Source organism: Oncorhynchus masou, chromosome 15 (assembly GCF_036934945.1).
Source record: "Oncorhynchus masou masou isolate Uvic2021 chromosome 15, UVic_Omas_1.1, whole genome shotgun sequence".
In the NCBI taxonomy this organism is placed as follows: Eukaryota; Metazoa; Chordata; class Actinopteri; order Salmoniformes; family Salmonidae; genus Oncorhynchus; species Oncorhynchus masou.
In genome coordinates, this window is record NC_088226.1 from 21,851,957 (window position 1) to 21,871,911 (window position 19,955).

At 41.2% G+C, this 19,955-nt stretch overlaps 2 protein-coding genes across 6 annotated transcripts in view; both read left to right on the forward strand.

The window, feature by feature from the left end:
- Nucleotides 1-847: 847 nt before the first annotated feature.
- LOC135555894 (uncharacterized) lies at nt 848-14,414 on the forward strand. The gene is made up of 11 exons (XM_064988700.1): nt 848-921; nt 1,217-1,247; nt 1,428-1,731; nt 2,017-2,090; nt 2,227-2,299; nt 5,757-5,844; nt 6,356-6,406; nt 6,480-6,551; nt 9,258-9,405; nt 11,551-11,638; nt 12,361-14,414. Exons 1-11 carry the CDS (start codon nt 887-889, stop codon nt 12,453-12,455), a joined length of 1,059 nt encoding a protein of 352 aa, XP_064844772.1. The 5' UTR covers nt 848-886; the 3' UTR covers nt 12,456-14,414.
- A 1,086-nt stretch (nt 14,415-15,500) lies between these two features.
- The window catches only part of pbx4 (pre-B-cell leukemia transcription factor 4), a 51,769-nt gene continuing 47,314 nt past the window's right edge, over nt 15,501-19,955 (forward strand). For 2 of the 5 annotated variants that reach the window (XM_064988682.1, XM_064988683.1), the window contains exon 1: nt 15,501-16,818. In XM_064988682.1, the coding sequence (XP_064844754.1) occupies nt 16,640-16,818 (179 nt within the window). In that variant the 5' untranslated portion in view covers nt 15,501-16,639. The remainder of the gene's footprint in view (nt 16,819-19,955) is intronic. The other 3 variants (XM_064988680.1, XM_064988685.1, XM_064988684.1) reach the window with 3 other exon arrangements.

Genomic DNA, 19,955 nt, shown 5'->3' on the forward strand with positions numbered 1-19,955 from the left:
ATGCCACAGATGTCTCAAGTTTTGAAGGAGCATGCAATTGGCATGGTGACTGCAGGAATGTCCACCAGAGCTGTTGCCAGAGAATTGAATGTATGTTTCTCTGCCATAAACTGCCTCCAATGCCGTTTTAGAGAATTTAGCAGTATGTCCAACCGGCCTCACAACCGCAGAACACATGTATGGCGTCATGTGGGCGAGCGGTTTGCTGATGTCAATGTTGTGAACAGAGTTCCCCATGTTGGTGGTCGGGTCAAGGTATGGGCAGGCATAAACTACAGACGACTAACACAAATGCATTTTATCTATGGCAATTTTAATGCACAGACATACCGTGACGAGATCCTGAAAACCCATTCTGTGTCCCATTTTTTTAGCAGATGTTATTGCAGGTGAGGCAAAATGCTTGTCTGCAAAGTTGCTGAGAAGCTGGAAGCAGAACTTCCATGTCTGTCTGGGCCATCTTACTTTTTTATATCTGTGACCAACAGCATATCTATTCCCAGTCAAATTAAATCCATAAATTAGGGCCCAAGTTATTTATTTCAAATGACTGATTTCCTTGTTGCGTTTATATTTGTGTTCAGTATAATAACATGGAGCCACCTAAGATTTAATTTGGTGCCAAACCCTGCTAAAAAACTTTTTTTTTTTTTCAAAAGCTTAATTATGGTAACCATTAGGTTGTTATCTTGAGAGGAGACCGCAACTCGTCCCAAAAAAAAAACAGCTTTAGGGACGGTACATGCAGAGAAATGGTAGCTCGATCCTAAATCGTCAAAATATGTTCATAGGGGGCCACGTCGCTCAATGCTACATTTCCCGACATGCATATCTGTACATGGGAGGGGCGATTTTGTTTGTGCGCGGGCAGATTTTTAAAAAGAAAATGGCGGATATTCATTCTGGAGAGCAATCAGAAAGGTTTGTATATTTTTAGTTAATAACGTTACTGAAAGTTTTTCTGAAGTTCACAGCTTTGCTGTGAAGAATTGGCGTCCTATCTCAGGGGCTCGTATTGGGTTTTACATTAAATGAGTATCTTCCTAACGTTAACCTCCGACCTCACTGCCCGGCTAACGTTGGCTACTAACGTTGTTAGCTAGTAGCTAACACAGGCAATACGCCAATTTTAAAGTAGTCCTAGTGTTAGCTGTGTATCAATTATGCTCAGTGGTTGTGTTGATTTTTCTCTCTCTTTCGTTGATGTCACCCGCAGCTGCGACAGCTCTGCTGAACACCAGAAGATGGTAAGACACTCAACAGCTGATTGTGTTGTGGTCTAGGCAGATTTGGTTGCATATAAGGGACAATATAATATACATAATATAACCTTACTAAAATGATAGCTAGCTGACCTAGTTAGCATACCATTGACGATAACATAAGAATTATCTTAAAGCCCACTCACATTTTGTCTGTTGATCAAGGTCCACCAAGAAGAAATCCCTCAGCAGGGACTTAAAAGAGTTTGCCCTGGGAGTCCAAGCCCAGCAGCTCCTCACCCCAAATCTCCCCGCAGACACACTCCTTCCTCCACCACCACACACATGTCAGAAACAACAGAGGTACAGATGGAGCCGTGTTCTGGAGGAGAGGGGCAGCGAAGGGACCCTGAGGGGGGTGTTCTAACAGAGGGTCGGTCGTTGAGCCCCAGCAGCACGCAAAGGAAATCCTGGAGGAGGTCGACCAGGGGCCGACGCTCTCTCCCTACCCTCTCCAACACCTCCCAGAGTGAGACCCGAAACTTGTATTTTTCAATGTCAACAACATGGTTTTGGTTTCTGGGATGGGTGACACTAGTCAGAGCGTCCAGTTGGATAGAGGGTATTGTTTACGTCTTCTTGAGCCGTAAAACATATACTCTTTCCGAGCTATGGATAGAGTCAACAACCTATCCCAGGTTGACCCTAAACAACAATGAATGGCAGTAAGGGAAGGAGGCACAATTGGGGCCTAGTGATTTACAAAATACTCTCTTGTAACCTGTAAACGCTAAGCTAAATGCCTCTCATCCAGCTCTATGCAGGTCAATCAGCCAATCCCTACCCGAGGAGGAGAGGCTGGAGAAACTGATGGAGGCTTCTATGAGGGTATGTTTAAGTGATTACAATTTGCTAGGGGGTGTGTGTTTTTGCAGGTCAGGCTAACTTCAACCTGTAGATTATTACAACATCTATGTGATCCTGGCTGACAATTTAACTCAATTTCTGTGTGTCCCATCTCCAGCTGGCAGTTGAGAAGTTACGAGACTCACTGAGCACGACACCCAACGGCAGTTTAGAGTCACTTCAGACACAAGGTTGGTAGGATTCTTGTACGTCTGTCAAATAAGTAGTTGTTTTGGATTGTAACAGCTAGCAAAAAAAACATCCAATGTTTACCCCCCTACTGGTTCGGTGCTGTATTTTGAATGGAGCCAGCCGTTTTCTCCATTTCTTCATTCAAAGACTCAATGATGGACACTCTTACTGACAGTTGTGACTGATTTGTGTGATGTATTGTTGTTTCTATCTTTTTGCCTTTTGTGCTGTTGTCTGTGCCCAATTTAATGTTTGTACCATGTTTTGTGTTGCTACCATGCTATGTTGTTGTCTGTCTCTCTTTATGTAGTGTCTCTTGTCGTGATGTGTGTATTGTTCTATATTCCCCTGTACCCGCAGGAGGTCTTTTGCCTTATGGTAGGCCTTCATTGTAAATAAGAATTTGTTCTTAACTGACTTGCCTAGTTAAATAAGTTGAGTGCAGTGCACTAGGCATACAGTGCATTCGTTAAGTATTCAGATCCCTTCCCCTTTAACACATTTTTATTACGTTACAGCCTTATTCTAAAATGTATTACATGTATTTTTTAATCTACACACAATACCCCATAATGACAGTGAAACCAGGTTTGTAGAAGTCTTTGCAAATTTACAAAAAACTTAACGTATTACATAGGTATTCAGACCCTTTGCTATGAGCAAAGGGTCTGAATACTTCGAAATGCCTTCGAAACTGAGCTCAGGTGCATCCTGTTTCCATTGTTTGTCCTTGAGATGTTTCTACAACTTGAATTTGAGTCCACCTGTGGTAAATTCAATTGATTGGACATAATTTGGAAAAGCACACACCTGCTTATATAAGGTCCCACAGTTGACAGTGCACATCAGAGCAAAAACCAAGCCACGAGGTCGAAGGAATTGTCTATAGAGATCCAAGACAGGATTGTGTCGAGTCACAGGTCTGGGGAAGGGCACCAAAAAATGTATGCAGCATTGAAGGTCCCCAGGAACACAGTGTCCTCCATCATTCTTAGATGGAAGAAATTTGATACCACCAAGACTCTTCCTAGAGCTTGCCGCCCAGCCAAACTGAGCAATTGGGGGAGAAAGGCCTTGTTCAGGGAGGTGACCAAGAACCTGATGGTCACTGACAGCGCTCTAGTGTACCTCTGGAGGTGGGAGAACCTTCCAGAAGGACATCCATCTTTGCAGCACTCCACCATCAGGCCTTTATGGTAAGGTGGCCAGACAGAAGCCACTCCTTAGTAAACGGCACGACAGCCTGCTTGGTGTTTGCCAAAAGGCACCTAAAGGACTCTCAGACCATGAGAAACAAGATTCTCTGGTCTGAGGAAACCAAGATTGAACTCTTTGGCCTGCATTTTTAAAATATTTATTTAACCAGGTTGGCAAGTTGAGAACAAGTTCTCATTTACAATTGTGACCTGGCCAAGATAAAGCAAAGCAGTTGGACACATACAACAACACAGTACACAACACAGCCTCCTGTGTGGCTCAGTCGGTAGAGCATGGCGCTTGCAACGCCAAGCGTCGTGGGTTCGATTCCCACTGGGGCCACCCATATGCAAAAGTAGTGGCCCCAGCCGACTTGTAAGTCGCTTTGGACAAAAGCGTCTGCTAAATGGTATATATTATTATTATTATAGTACACATGGAGTAAAATTAACATACAGTCAATACAGTAGAAACAAGTCTATATACGATGTGAGCAAATGAGGTAAGATAAGGGAGGTAAAGGCAACAAAAAAAAGGCCATGGTGGCAAAGTAAATACAATTTAGCAAGTAAAACACTGGAATGGTAGATTTGCAGTGGAAGAATGTGCAAAGTAGAAATAAAAATAATGTGGAGCAAAAACAAATAAAATAAAAAATACAGTAGGGAAAGAGGTAGTTGTTTGGGCTAAATTATAGGTGGGCTATGTACAGGTTCAGTATTCTGTGAGCTGCTCTGACAGCTGAATGCCAAGCGTCACTTCTGGATTCCACTCGGCACCAGCATGTTAGTGGCAGCATCATACTGCGGGGATGCAGGGACTGGGAAACTAGTCAGGATTGAGGGAAAGATGAATGGAGCAAAGTACAGCGAGATCCTTGATGAAAACCTGCTCCAGCGTGCTCAGGACTTCAGACTGGGGTGAAGGTTCACCTTCCAATAGGACAACGACTCTAAGCACACTGCCAAGACAATGCAGGAGTGGCTTCGGAACAAGTCTCTATGCCCTTGAGTGGCCCAGGCAGAGCCTGGACTTGAACCCGATCTAACATCTCTGGAGAGACCTGAAAATAGCTGGACAGCAACACTCCCCATCCAACCTGACGGGGCTTGAGTGGATTTGCAGAGAAGAATGGGGGAAACTCCCCAAATACACGTGACAAGCTTGTAGCGTCATACCCAAGAAGACTTGAGGGTGTAATTTTTGACAAGGGTGCTTCAACAAAGTACTGAGGAAAGGGTCTGAATACTTATGCAAATGTGATACTTAGAAATGTTTGCAATTTTTTATTTATTTGGGATGCACGATATATCGGAATTGCCCGAGATTATCGAAAAATTCCAACGTCGGTATCGGCTCGATGTCTGTCTAGTTTGTGCAAAACTTGATGTGCAAAACCGATGTCAAAGCTGACTTGCATACCTATATAACGTAATAACACCATGTAAAATACACGTGCAACACAGCATTCCTAACCTAGCCCACAATGTCTGCTGTGTGGATCTTGCAGTCAACAAGTTGAGCAATCATTTGACAGGGTAAGAAAATTTCAGCAAGACGACTCGAGGCGAAATCCGTTAGCGCCTAGATAATGGAATTGTGTCACTGCTATTAGCTTCACAACATACTATGGAACGCTGTTTAGGTCGTTGCGTGTCCAAAAAGACATGTCAATTAACACTGTCAAAGCTGTACAAAAGTCTGCAAACACCAGCCACGAACAATGTGTTTACAATAATGTGTTGGTAACACAGCATTATTTGTTGGACTGCAACCTCTGGCGTAGCTAGCTAGCACAAATAGAACCCGCCTGAAATCAATGACCAGTAGAAACTGGTCTCCCAATCACAGCCAGGTGTGATCCAGCATGGATTCGAACCAGGGACTGTAGTGACGCCTTCTGCACTAAGATGCAATGCCTTAGACTGCTGCGTGTGTATGTTACTCTTTAACTTACTAGAATGCTTAAGGCCGCAAACATTTTGAATATCGGTTTCTTTTTTTGGGGGGGGCAAGGAAAATATCGGCCAAACATTGTCATCGGTACATCACTAATTTCGACAAACCTGTTTTTGCTCTGTCATTATGGGGTATTGTGTATAGCTTGATGTGGGCGGGGTAAACTATTTAACCTATTTTAGAATAAGACTGTAATGTAACAAAGTGGAAAAAGTCAGGGTCTGAATACTTTCCGAATGCACTGTAAATGCTGTCTAATAGTGTTATCATTCGTTACTGCCTTTCTCTTCCCTGTCTCAGTGGAGGATGTACAGAAGGGGTGGTGTTGCCTGGCCAAAGACCTACGCAGTGAGCCACAGTGTCAACAACCTCCTACAAGCACAGCCAAGTAATGCTGTCTCTAGTCAATCTCATTTTGTTCACTGGCTTAACGTCCTTAAGCATACATACTTACTTTTTTTCCTGAGCTGTCTATTTCACCCTTTCTCTTCTATGCACCAACTTTTTTCTGATCCTTTAATGTGAGAAATCTGGATGATACGAGTATTGCGATACTCGTCAGTATCGTGGCAAGGGAACAACATCCGAAGCAGTTTTAACTTCTTTAGGAAAACAACTCTAGTGTTGGAAAAAAAAGTGTCAGTTTCATGTATTCCCGCCCCCCCAAGCACAACACACGTTACTTGACATACAACAGGTTTTTAAAGGACCAAAGAGTTTGGCCTGCTTCGGGTTTTCATTTTTGACATGGAAAAAATGATTGCAATTCTGGTATCGGCACAGCCCAAAAGAAAAAGGACTGTCATTCTTCTCTATTGACCTTTATTTCTAGTTCAGGCCTTTCTGTATTCATTCAGTCATCTTTTATGAATCCCTTTTGACTGTCTCTTTCTCGCTAGTGACACTGCAATGCAGAACACCTTGGAGCAGACCAGGAAGGCTATACACAGGTAACTGATTCTCTGTGTGTGTGTGTGTGTGTGTGTGTGTGTACGTGCGCAATTAATAAAAATTGTGATTCAGGCTGCAGGCTGAAAGTGCATCTTGGGACTCCCTGTTAGACAAGCATCGGAGTAAAGCTGAAGAATTGGCCAGGTGAGCACATTCACACGCACAAATTACATGCACTCGTTCACTCTCGTTCTGCACTCCCCATGCTTTAAGTTTTGGGTTGTCAATAAAGTGATTTGTCTTCATGTGCCTGGTGCTCCAGGCCAGGTATTCATAGCTGACTTTGAAAAGGCCTTTGATAAAGTATGACTGGAGTTTTAAAATATAAATGCCTGGAATATTTGGAGATTATTTTATAAAATGGGTTAAAGTTGTGTACAGTAACCCTATGTGTAGAACAGTAAATAATAGCTACTTCTCAAAGTTTTAAACTGTCAACAGGAGTAAAACCAGGTTGTCCACTATCAGCATATCTCCTTATTATTGCCATCGAAATGATAGCTGTTAATCAGAACCAACAATGATATTAAGGGGTTAGTAATCCAGGGCTTGAAAACGAAGGTGTCATTTATACGCTGATGATTCATGTTTTCTTTTAAATCCACAATTTGGATCTCTCCACAGCCTCATAGAAGATCTAGATAAGTTTTCTAACCTCTTGATTACAACCAAATGATAAGTTTACTATATTACATATTGGATCATAAAAAAAATGCAACTTTTACTTTACCATGTAGTTTACCAATAAAATGGTCTGATGGTTGATGTGGACATACTCGGTATACATATCCCGAAAGAAAGAAATGATCTCACTCCAATAACTTTTAATAGAAAGTTAGCAAAAATAGATTAGTTCTTGCTACCATGGGAAGGATAACACCTGTCTATTCCTGGAGAAATAACCCTGATTAACTCTAGTCGTATCATAGTTTACCTATTTGCTTATGATCTTGCCTACACCTAGCGACCCGTTTTTATTATATGGGCAAAAATATATATATATATTCAGTTTAATCCACCAGAAAAGACAGAACTAATATTGGGGTTAAACTCAAATATACTAATTGATAATAAACATCTTTGTAAATTAAATCATAAATGGGACTGGTGGAGTTGTCACACATGCAGCTAGCAAAAATATATGGAAATGGCTGTTCTACCCAATATTACAACCAACCAACTAATTGCAGCGTTTCCATAGTCCCTGTGTCCAAGGAAGCGAAGGTAACCTACCTCAATGATTACCGCCCCGTGGCACTCGCGTCGTTAGCCATGAAGTGCTTTGAAAGGCTGGTCATGGCTCACATTGCACACTCTTGGCATTCTCTCAACCAGCTTCATGGGGTAGTCACCTGGAATGCATTTAAATGTTACATTAATTAACAGGTGTGCCTTGTTAGAAGTTAATTTTTGTAATTTCTTTCCTCCTTAATGAATTTCAGCCAATCAGTTGCGTTTTGACAAGGGTAGGGGTGGTATACACAAGATGGCCCTATTTTGGTAAAAGACAAAGTCCATATTATGGCAAGAAAAGCTCAAATAAGGAAAGAGAAACGACAGTCCACCATGACTTGAAGACATGAATGTATGTGGAAAATTTCAGCAACTTTGAAAGTTTCAAGTGCAGTCGCAAAAACCATCAAGGGCTATGATGACAGGCTCTCAAGAGGACCGCCACAGGAAAGGAAGACACAGTAACCTCTGATGCAGAGTATAAGTTCAATTGAATTACTAGCCTCAAATTGCAGCCCAAATAAATGCTTCACAGGTTTCAAGTAACAGACACATCTTAACATCAACTGCTCAGAGGAGACCGTGTGAATCAGTTATTCGTGGTTGAATTGCTGCAAAGAAACCACTACTAAAGGACACCAATAAGAAAAGGAGACTTGCTTGGGCCAAGAAACACGCACAATGGACATTGGACCAGTGGAAATCTGTCCTTTGGTCTGATGAGTCCAAATTTGAGATGCTTGGTTCCAACTGCCATGTCTTTGTGAGACACAGAGTAGTGGAACGGATGATCTCTGCATGTGTGGTTCCTACCGTGAAGCATGGAGGAGAAGGTGTGATGGTGCTTTGCTGGTGACACGGTCTGTGACGTATTTAGAATTCAAGGCACACTTAACCAGCATGGCTACCACAGCATTCTGCAGCGATTCGCCATCCCATCTGGTTTGGGCTTAGTCCCACTATCATTTGTTTTTCAACAGGACAACGGCCCAACACACCTCCAGGCTGTGTGAGGTCTATTTGACCAAGAAGGAGAGTGATGGAGTGCTGCATCAGATGATCTGGCCTTCACAATCCCCCAACTTAATCCAATTAAGATGGTTTTGGATGAGTTGGACCGCAGAGTGAAGGAAAAGCAGGTAACAAGTGCTCAGCATATGTGAGAACTCCTTCAAGACTGTTGGAAAAGCATTTCAGGCAAAGCTGGTTGAGTGAATGCCAAGAGTGTGCAAAGCTGTCATCAAGGCAAAGGGTGACTACTTTGAGGATTCTAAAATATATTTTGATTGTACACTTTTCTGGTTACTACATGATTTCATAGTTTTGTATTGACTATTATTCTACTATGTAGAAAATAGTACAAATCTAGAACCTTTTGAATGAGTAGGCGTGTCAACTTTTGACTGGTACAAAAAATATATGGGGATTGTAAATGAAACAGACAATTGCATTGATGGAAGCTACAGTCTATCTGCAATATAAGATGGCCCTATGCTGCTCCCAATGCTTGTTCATTGTACAGCATGGCATGATAACGATACAAGAGTTGGCTACAGACCGTTTTAGGGCCATGGTTTGTGTAAATGTGTCGATATACTACCTCCTTTCCCTTTGCAGGCGAGTGGAGCAGTGCCAGGAGACGGGGGTGACATTAGACCCTAGCTGCCTGGCCCAGTCCTCACAGAGCCAGCTCATCCAGAACAAACCTGATTACCACAGCCTGCTCTGCAGACAGCAGCCCGTACTGTCCACTATGGACATGGTGGTAAGACGGACAAACTAGTATTATACCACCTGGGGACGGTTTCTTGGACACAGATTAGGCCTCGTCCTAGACTAAAAGCAAGCTCATTGGAGAATCTCTGATGAAATAGTTTTATAGTCTGGTATTTGGCTTTTTGTGTCCAGGAACAAGGCCTGTGGAGTTTTAAAATGTTCTATTGGGCAAATCTTAACATCCATCTAAGCCACATTTTCACTTAGTCATGCATTTATGTCAATAGGAGACTACAAATAATTCTAAATTTGACTGAAGTGGAAGTTAGGATTCACCCCCTCAGTGTTCTGTGTAAAATGATCAGAAAGTAAAAGATGTTAGCTGCAGTGCACACGTTGTAGCTCAATTCAATATGTTGTTTTTTTGACAGCTAATGTGTCTGTGAACAGTGTCCGTACTTGCCTTCAGGGTAGAGCAACATTTTTTTTCTCCAATATTTATCACACCCTTGTGTGTGTGAATTAATCTAACATAAATCGTCCATTAATAGCCTGAGCAAGGGCTGGGCGGTATACTGTATTTTACTGTATACTGGTATTGCTGTACAGGCCGGTTTGTGTCTTTTAGTTTATCTTTGTGTAACAGTATTTTAATGTTCAGTTTGTTTAAATGTTACATCACTCCTCTGTGTGTAATGTCTGTTTTTATAGTTTACTCCGTTTGCTACTCGTCTTCTCTCTCCTTCCCCACACACCCAGCTCATTTTCACTCAAGGAAAGCAGCTTTTGCTCTACCATGAGTCACTAGCTAGCTAATACAGCCTGATACCAAAGATTTTTACAACTAAACCAAGATGGACCCACTGCCTGTCGTTTCCAATGAGAGCAAATGAGTCTTAGTGGGCAGAGCCAAGCACAAGGAAGCGAGATCCTGTTTGTGCGTTCTAATATACATCTGCATATTTCCGTTAGGGAACACCTACTCTGAAGTGAGCGTGTGCAGTAACTAAATTTGCCTTTGCACTCCTAAACGTGATTTAAATATATAAAAAAAACTTTTGCAAAGGGTAAAGTCTACATAACTTAGTCTGCTCTGTTCATAACAGATGATAGTTTTGGGAACAGAACTATTGAAATCAAATGTTTCATTAATGAGTGTTGGCAGAATGTCACTCAAAATCTATCCCGTTCCATCTTCTCCCACTGCCGGCCAGTGGGCTTCCTCTCACTACCATTTACATTTATACGTCCGGTGAAATATGTCTCCTTGTACAACAGTATATTCTAAATCTGAGAGGAATAGGCAAGGCATTCATATTTTAGTTACATCAAGTAAGAGGACATGTAATGTTACATCTAATTAGCGTCCCCTGAAATACGCTGACAAATATTTTGGTTCCTACCCTGTCACTTTAACCCCTCGCTGTCATGTCAAACAATACTGTATTCAAAGTGCCCAGTCACTTTATTCAAAGTTTGATTGAACAATATAAAATAATCAGAATGTAGAAAGCCCCATTTTTAAAACACTTGAATGTACAGTACAAGTCAAAAGTTTGGACACCTACTCATTCATGGGTTTTTCTGTATTTTTACTTTTTTCTACATTGTAGAATAATAGTAAAGACATCAAAACCATGGAATCATGTAGTAACCAAAAAAGTGTTAAACAAATCAAAATATATTGTTCAAAGGAGCCACCCTTTGCCTTGACGACAGCTCTGCGCACTCTTGGCATTCTCTCAACCAGCTTCACCTGGAATGCTTTTCAAACAGTCTTGAAAGAGTTCCCACATGCTGAGCACTTGTTGGCTGTTTTTCCTTCATTCTGCGGTCCAACTCATCCCAAACCATCTCAATTGGGTTGAGGTCAGGTGATTTGTGGAGACCAGGTCATCTGATGCATCACTCTCCTTCTTGGTAAAATAACCAACAATCTCAAATTTGTACAGATTTCAACTGGTCCATTGCTCGTGTTTCTTGGCCCAAGCAAGTCTCTTCTTCTTGTCCTTTAAAATAAACTAGGCAAGTCAGTTAACACATTCTTATTTACACTGGCTTTTGTTGGAGATGGGCGCATATCGAAGGCTGGCGTTTTATTACTGTTCGATTTGTGAAAAGCTCACATCACCCTCTTAAATTGTGGTTTGCTAGCTCTACACGTAATTTAAAAAAACATTATCTTCCTCCATAGATGGACACCCAGTGTAAGATGGTCAGGGAGCTGCTGTCCATACTCGAACAGTCTCAGCTACTGGTGAAGGAGACAAGCTGCAGATTGGGTAAGGATATGTCTATCTGGGTGGATGAATGGATGTAGTGGTTCTCAGGGTTGTGTTCAGTAGGGCAGAATGTTTGCAAAACCTTTTATTTTACTTATATATTATTATATATATATATACATTTTTGTTTTGCTATTTAGGTAGTACCTTTCATTCTGTTTAAAAATGTTTTCTCCCAGCTTAACACTTTTCTTGACTTATTAAAGACCCCATGCAGTCTTATTTTTAAATCATCACTATATGTCTAAATCACTTATTTAATGAAAAATAACAATTATATTTGGATCATTTAATTCCCAGAGCCTTCTTTGGCCGTTGAAATGTTCAGTCTGATCAGGTGGGCGTTATAGGAAGCAAATTTCAATATAGTTGCATGCAGAGTCCTGAGAGGATGGTCTAGAGCCTACCCGGATGAACAGTCATTGGTCTTTTATAAGCAGGTCACCATGTGGTGATGTGTGCCAAAAGTTCCATCCCACCTGAACGGGCTGAAATTCCAGGCATTTTCTTTCAAATTTCTCTTACAAAAGTGCATTGTCATAATTTAAAAAATGTCATTGTTGACCTCAGTGTGGAAATATTTATAAACAGGAAAATTAAGTTAACTGCACCTCCCCTTTTTAAAATAATAAAATTGTGTTAGAATATACTCAATGTGTTTTTAAAATGTATTTGTTGTGATCATGTATTAAGCGTGTACGTCTATCTCTCCCCACCATCAGCGACTGATGTGGGATTCCAGGAACTCTCCTCTGACCCAGTCAGGGATCTACTGGCAGGACCCCCACCCTCTGTATCAACCAACGCATCATCCTAGTACCTCTGTCTTAGGGTTGTCACAATACAGAATCACGGTACAACCATACTAGATTTTTCATGGCAAAAAAAGAACTAAGCAGACTGAATTCTGGCTTTGTACAAGCAAGACAAAGCACACCTTTAATAGAAATGACTGTATTGTGACCTTTCGTCTCGTCCAGGTTCACTCAATGAATGACCAATAGAAAGATCAGTCTGGCTTTTTCTGTGTTTTCTGTATTTATGGGTCTTCACTCTGTACCCATGGCTCTCTAAGTTAGCTGTTCTCTTTGGTGCCTTGTGTGGTTGTTTGTAAATAATAGTCTCTGGTATCTTTCTTCATGGGATGAATGTTGATTATTTCTGCAATAACCTATCTATTCTAATTCTATTCCACCACTATACTATGGCACCCTATTCCTTATATAGTGCACTAATTTGTACCAGAGTGCTATGGGCCCTTGGTCAAAAGTATTACTTTTATATAGGTCACAGGGTGCCATTTGGGGCGGACACCCCACTCTCCCTACAAAACTTATGCTGTTGGCCACCAGAGGGCGATCTCACCTTTTATTTAAGCAGTTTATGAATATTCACCTATAGTAAAAGATGTAGAAAATATTCACCTGCAGTGGATGTCTTTTGGGGCTAATTTGCACGATACCAGCTTTCCTTTATTTTCCTGTATATTCTTGTATAAAAAAAATGTGAATGATTTTTGCAATTATCTGAATTTGTCTTTTGCTTTCTGACCATTTGAATTGGTTGTTTTAACCAGGCCCCAATCCTTTTTGTTTTTAACCCTTCATAAACAAGAACATGGGAAATGTTATTCCATCCCAACTCCTTTGAAACATCATTGGTTTCAGTGTGTAACAAGGGGATGAATTCTCTTTACACACAACTTGTTAGCTCTCACAACACACCCTTGTATCTTATGTATTATAATTTACTCCCTGTCCCTTTCTTATCCTGTAATCTTTTCTGTTTTGGCCAGAGATTCGGTCCTCTTTTCTCTCCTCTGGCACTGCTGTCTTCCTCTGTCCCTTCTCCTGTCCATCAGGGAGGAAGCCCCTCCCCCACCTCACCGTGATTCCCTCCCTCTCCTTTCACCAGGTTACTGATGCAGAACGAAGGCCTGACATTATGCCAAGTATTTCATAACCCCCCCCCCCCCTTTTTTTTCAATATCATTCACTCACTATCACCTCTTAAATCTTCTCACCGTATTTCATGCTATATGGTTGTGCCTCTTACCAGGAGAAACATGAACAATTGAATGTGGTCGATGAGGAATAATTCCTCAGATAACTTTAACAGTCAATAGTTACATTTGCATGAACAGTGTGATGCCTTTTTTAAGAAACTGTGTGAAAGGAATTAGACGGGCTCAAATTCTGCCCAAATAGGAAAGGTGTCCTGCACCTACTGACTCAAATCACCATGATATTTGGTCTTATTTATTGCTGTATTACAAACATGTATTTTCTGTGGGCTGTTCTTGCATTGGGGGGAGGGGGGGGTGCATGGTGAGAATGAGAGAGGACAGAGGGAGAAAAGTGGGGTCGTGAGCGCGGGAGAGTCATGGAGGGAGGGTGGTGCACGGCAAAAGATCGATTCTTATTTGGATGGAAATAAGGCTGGGTGCTTGTGGAATGAGAGAGAGGGCATCTCCTGCTTACAAATTGAAAGAAGTCAAGTCACGTATTCAGGTACTGAAGAAACACGTTCACAGAACAAACAGGATCTAAAAAGATAATTATAGTAGAGAACTAGATACAAAATATGGATTAGCACATTAGTTATTGATCATGTATACTTTCTTTAGATTTGACATCACTGCTTTACATTAGTCTTACAAATGTCTTGCAAAAAAGTATTGCAAATGGACCAAAAATGTATTCAAATAAACTAGGTTGAACGTGAATGTTTTTTTGTGACCCGTAATATGCCTGGTCCTACTTTTGATGTGTAAATGCCTGTCGGTGCTATAAAAATGTTTCTCTCCCTGTTAGGCCAGGTCTTTATGAAATCTACTCCCTTCTCTAACTTCAGATTGATTAGGCATAGACGAAGAGGGATGCACCGAGCGTCAGCAGAATCCACGGCCAGTGTTGTCCCGTGCACTCCCCTTCGTGGTGTGCACACCTATTATTCCAGCACAGCAGTCAGCCTTCTCTCCATGTCTATTCAGTCTCCCAACTCATCTAGCGGAGCTGCTCTCTCGTCTGAGTGATAAACTGCAGCAAAATCGTCCACGTTTGCAGAAAAAAAATGGACGTTTGTATTCAATCTGTTCTGTATATATTTCTCTCACTAAAAGACATAAGAGGATGTTTCATGGGATGTTTCTGAACACGTCCTGCTTATTAGTAGCCTGTTTGTTGGTGTGATTTGTTCCAATTTAACATTTTTAGTAGACTAATTATAAGACACTTAAATATTAGTCCTAGTTACTGTATGCGTCGGTCATCGATTTGATCAATGGGTGGAGCGTGGTGGTAATTCAATCGACTGACAGTTCAGGGTTGAGGGAATCTTGACAGTAAAGAAAACATACACCACTAATTACAATTGTGTCAGACTGACACTTAGCCAAGTCCAATAAGTACCCCCTTATTCAAACTCAACCCCTTGATCTGCCCCCTGAAAACTTAGTGTGCCACTGAGGTCAAGACCTCTCGGCAGTATGCTATTGTAGCAGAAGTGCTTCCGAGAAGTCTTTTCGCATAAAAAATAACCATGCCTGTGACCTGAATGCCAGCCGTAGCTCAGTGGGCAAACACTGATTAGGGTCATCTGCATGTTAGGGAAGGGAGCGAAACTGGTTCAATACAAAGGTCTAAAATAGCCGACTGAAGTTTATATGAAACAGGAAAATGTCTACAAAAAAATCACATGGAAAGTAAATAATCAAATACAATCTGACGCAGTAGCATCGTGAATTGAATGCGCGATATTGTATGGTCACAGAGTTGTCTGTGACTTCAAGAGCAGCAGGGAGAAAACAGCAAAGGAAAACGCTAACCTTTATCGGGGAAAAAGATATGAGAATACACACACCACTGCAGCCAAGAGTGTTACGGAATTCAACTTTCCGTGGCTGCCCGGTGGAAAAGAATGCCATTATAACTTTCAGCAAACATTTTTTTCCTCAAACGTGATTATTTATTTATTTTTACGTGGGAGGAGATTGACTGTCCCAGCTGAGGACCCGTAAAAATATACTGGTGATCATTTTGTTGTTAGCTAACTATTTAGCATGCCAGCGTCGTTGCCTTTTAAACTAGCATTGCCCACTTGCTAAATTTTGTTTGGAATAATTCAATCAGTTGCGATTCTATTTTATCACACATCAAGCTAGCTAGTTATGTTCTGAGCTTTTAGCATTGTGGTCCTCGTTAACATTTTTAGCCACTTTTAATTCAGTTAGCGTTATTTACTTGCGCCAGCATAGTTATCTAAAATTAACCCACACTTTACCTGTTATTTGCATAGCCAGCGTTATCAAATTATAGTAATTTAGTTATTTTCTTTACCGATGCCATACGAGTTTGTTTTACGCACATGAAGTATCTAGCTAACTGGCTACTTAGCGAGCTAATTTGGTAATTAGCTACACTAGCTAGCGCGACCTGGTGTTCTGTGAACGATGCACACTGGTCCTGGCGCTGCCTTTTCCAGTCTGTGAAAACAATACTCTTGTTTTGATAAGCCCCTTTGAACCACCGCAAGTGTGATTTATTTACGTATGACTCTAGCTAGAAAGGTGTTCGGACATTTTGTTTGGTCTTTATTTATTTTGCATTATTTTGAATGCATATTTTATTCGCCGGACAGAACGCTTTTCTTCTTGTTTTAGCGTGAGGCGCTGTCTGCCAGTTCCATAGTTAGTGGATGTGTCCGTTGCTTTTTTCCCTCTGTATGTTTCTTAGGGCTACACAGCTAGCTTGCCAGTTGCTTAGTTAGCAGCATTTATTCGCTAGCTTACCGTGGTTATTGACATCGGCGAGCAGCACAAACCGTTTATGAATGTGGAACTGCTTTGGAATTGTATTTTTTAGGTTAACTAGCTGGCTGTAATTAATTACTATCAGCCAGTGGCGTATGATTTGCGCTGGGGGTTTCATTGTTAGCTAGCTATCGGGCTAATTGTGTGAATTCGATTGTGAGGAAAGGACCTAGGTTTCTTTGAAAGTAGCTATGGATGATCAGACGCGAATGCTGGCAGGTCTCGCCGGACTCGGCGGGTTATCACAAGGCGACGTTGGCGACCCAGACTCTGTTAGAAAACAGCTCGGTCAACCGCAACAAGACATTGGGGATATTCTACAACAGATCATGGCCATCACAGACGAAAGCCTGGACGAGGCGCAGGCCAGGTAAAAAAAAAACGTGCTGTGAAGATGAGACAAGATATGTTTTTGTTAATGCTGTCTTGTGTTCTGTTGCTCGCTTGTTGCCTGGTACAGTACAATGATGGATATTTTTGATGCGATGCACGCTGCTTTATTCAGTCACTTGTGGTTTGTCAACAACAGAAGATTTCATTATCTGACAAATAATATAATGGTGGGCAAACGTTACACGAAAAGAAGAAGCAGGCTCCCCACATAGACGCACAGAATATTGCCCTACGCTATAGCCTAGCCCAGAGGTGCCAAACATACGGCCCAGGGGCCGGATTCGGCCCGCGAGGGGACCAATCTTGCGGGTGGTTTAAGTAAAGTCATTTAAATTTGTGTGTGGAGGAAAACGAAGTCAAAATACTTTAAAATTACTAAAACAAAATCTTAACTGTGTAGAAATGATAACGGACCTACATTCAGAGTTTCTTGACTGTCCACCTCGCAAAAAAAATGACAGCTAAACAGTCAGGGAGCATCAAATTCCCCCAAAATATTATTTTTTTTTGCAAATTTGGAAGGAAAGGAAATCTAACACATTTTCAGTGCAGCTCTCTGGGTGGACTATATTAAAACCGAATGCGGCCGCGTGGCAAAATGAGTTTGACCCCCCTGGCTAAGCACGTTCATAGGCGCAAACCACCGTTAATGCCGAGTGACAATAGTATCTTCTGGCCAGGGTAGTTGTGTTAAGAGCCCCACCGTTTATGCTAAATGTTAACATGCATTGTTTGTGGTACAGGTTTGGAAACATAATAAACGTATCTTTCATATCAGGGAGAAATAATAAAAATTAATTTAAAAAAAAAAGTTAAATTACTACACACCTTTTTATAGGGCTTTAAGGTTCCCACATGGCCATATTTCCATCTTAAAGCTCTTGTTTTACAGAAGACAGTCGACTACCTGTGCCAATTGGCTTTCGGCGTCTTGAAACACCTGTGTAAACGGAAAACTGACGCCAAACAAAATTGTTGTTACTTTAACATACTGTCTGCTGCAACTGTGTTAAAACCAGTTAAAGCAGTGTACAGTAAGTGCATTTTGCATTTGTGAAATTGTTTTAATATTAAAGAGGGCTTTATGTTTCTAGAACTATACCGCTATTGAGAATCTATTCACGTTTAGATGGAGTATATGGCTGTGTTGGCTGGCAGAGCCAATTCGCCTCTAAACAGAATATGTAAGATCTTTGGACTATAAGGACTAATGTTAGGCTCCTTTAGTCTATTATTGGGCTAGCCATCGCCCTGTGTTTTACAGCTCAATATTAGAACATCTCTCATTGCATTGTGGTTTTCAGACATAGTGACATCTGTATCTGAGTTCATATTTTGATGTACACTTATGCAAATAGCCCATCTGATTAGTTCCTAGGTTGTTGGAAAGCCAGGGCAAACAATATTACCTGGGTTATGTAAAATATAACATGCAGATATATGATGCCTCGTCGGTTCACCTCGATCTCTTGAACAGTGGGCACAACTACATGAAAACTGAAGTTTTACCCAGCAAGCTTTTGTTTGTTATCAAATGCCCATACCATACTAGTGCATGTAATACAAATATATTTCCAGTATGCACTTGTAAAAACACATTTCAACTTGTTTAAATACTAACCCTACATTGTACTGTCTGTCCCCTATTACTAAACCTATCTTGAAGTGATGATAGTGTGTCAGACCACCCTCTTTTTAATACAAAGTGGATGAACATTATGAAATGTCACTGTTTTCCTCTTTCATACACATTAGCATTAATTTATTGGGGGGGGGAAGTCTACGTCACTGTGAACTCATGCAAGCTCAATCAATCCATTGCTAGATAAATTGCGTGTTTGTGCTACCCGGGATCCCATAACCCTTACCTAACCTAAACTCTTACCTTAGCCATTGTACATTTCTACTTCCATGGGGGGAGGGGGAGACATCCCAAAGATCCCAAATAGCAAGTACCATTATGAGTGCGTCCCAAATGGCACCGTATTCCCTCTATAGTGCACTACTTTTTACGTAGTGCACTATATATAGGGAATAGGGTGCCATTTTGGACACATGTAAATACACTTGATTAATCTCCTACATTGTCATTATCTATGCTAATCAGGCCTCCTTTAATTGAGCCGTCGCTGTCGGTGATGAGCTTTTCAAATTCAAATGGTCGTTAGTTAAAATGTTGGAGGGACTTCACTTGTGTGGGCTTGTAAAAATGATTCGCAATGCCATATCTGATATGACACATCAACATGGTTATGGAAATATAATAGCATGGTGTAGGTATAGGACAAGTTAATCAGTCACTTGTGTTTTGACATAGCAGTCATTAATATTTTACGTCTCTCACTTCAATTGTTAATGTATGCAGAGTATATGTTTGCATATCATGACTCTTGGTGTGTGTGTGTGTGTGTGTGTGCATGACAATAAGCAAATTACCCATATTCATATGCCATGTGGCTCCGAGGAGCCGTAGGTCAACTGAAGTCGGGGGGGGGGGGGGCATCAGAATTGTGAACAAAAGACGCGGCTGTCCCAATACGAGGCTGTGGCCAGTGTGTGTGAAGTGTCATTAGCTAGTGATTTTCCACCCCACATTTGACCACCTGGTTCTCTTAATTAATTCACTCCCTCCCGTCCTGATGGTGTGCATCCTTTTCATTTTGCATGGGGTGCAATCAATTCTCCTATAATGTGTACGGGAGTGCAGCTGTCTGAAAATCTAGTTTCTATTAATGAGTATTGGGGGGGGGGTGCTGGACGCTACACGCAGCTTATGATGATTCTGATGAACTCAAGGATATTACTGTTAAGGGTATAACTTTGAAGATGTAATTAATGACCTGAAATATGTGCTCAAGAAAAAATGTAGGCCCAAAATAATGTTAGTGTGTTTACAATTTTAAAGGCCTCTTTTTCTTTCTCTATGATGTGGTTGTGTGTGTGTTTCTAGATGGCTGTTGTTCTATAGTGTCTGAGAGATGTTCAGAATTGAGCCGTTCTTTAAAAAAAAAATATTTTATTTATGACTTGCCTAACAGTTCTCCTGCTCCTTTAGTACTTCCTGTTGTTTTCATGTGTTCGGCCTTCTCATCTGAGGATGGAGTCAGAAACTCT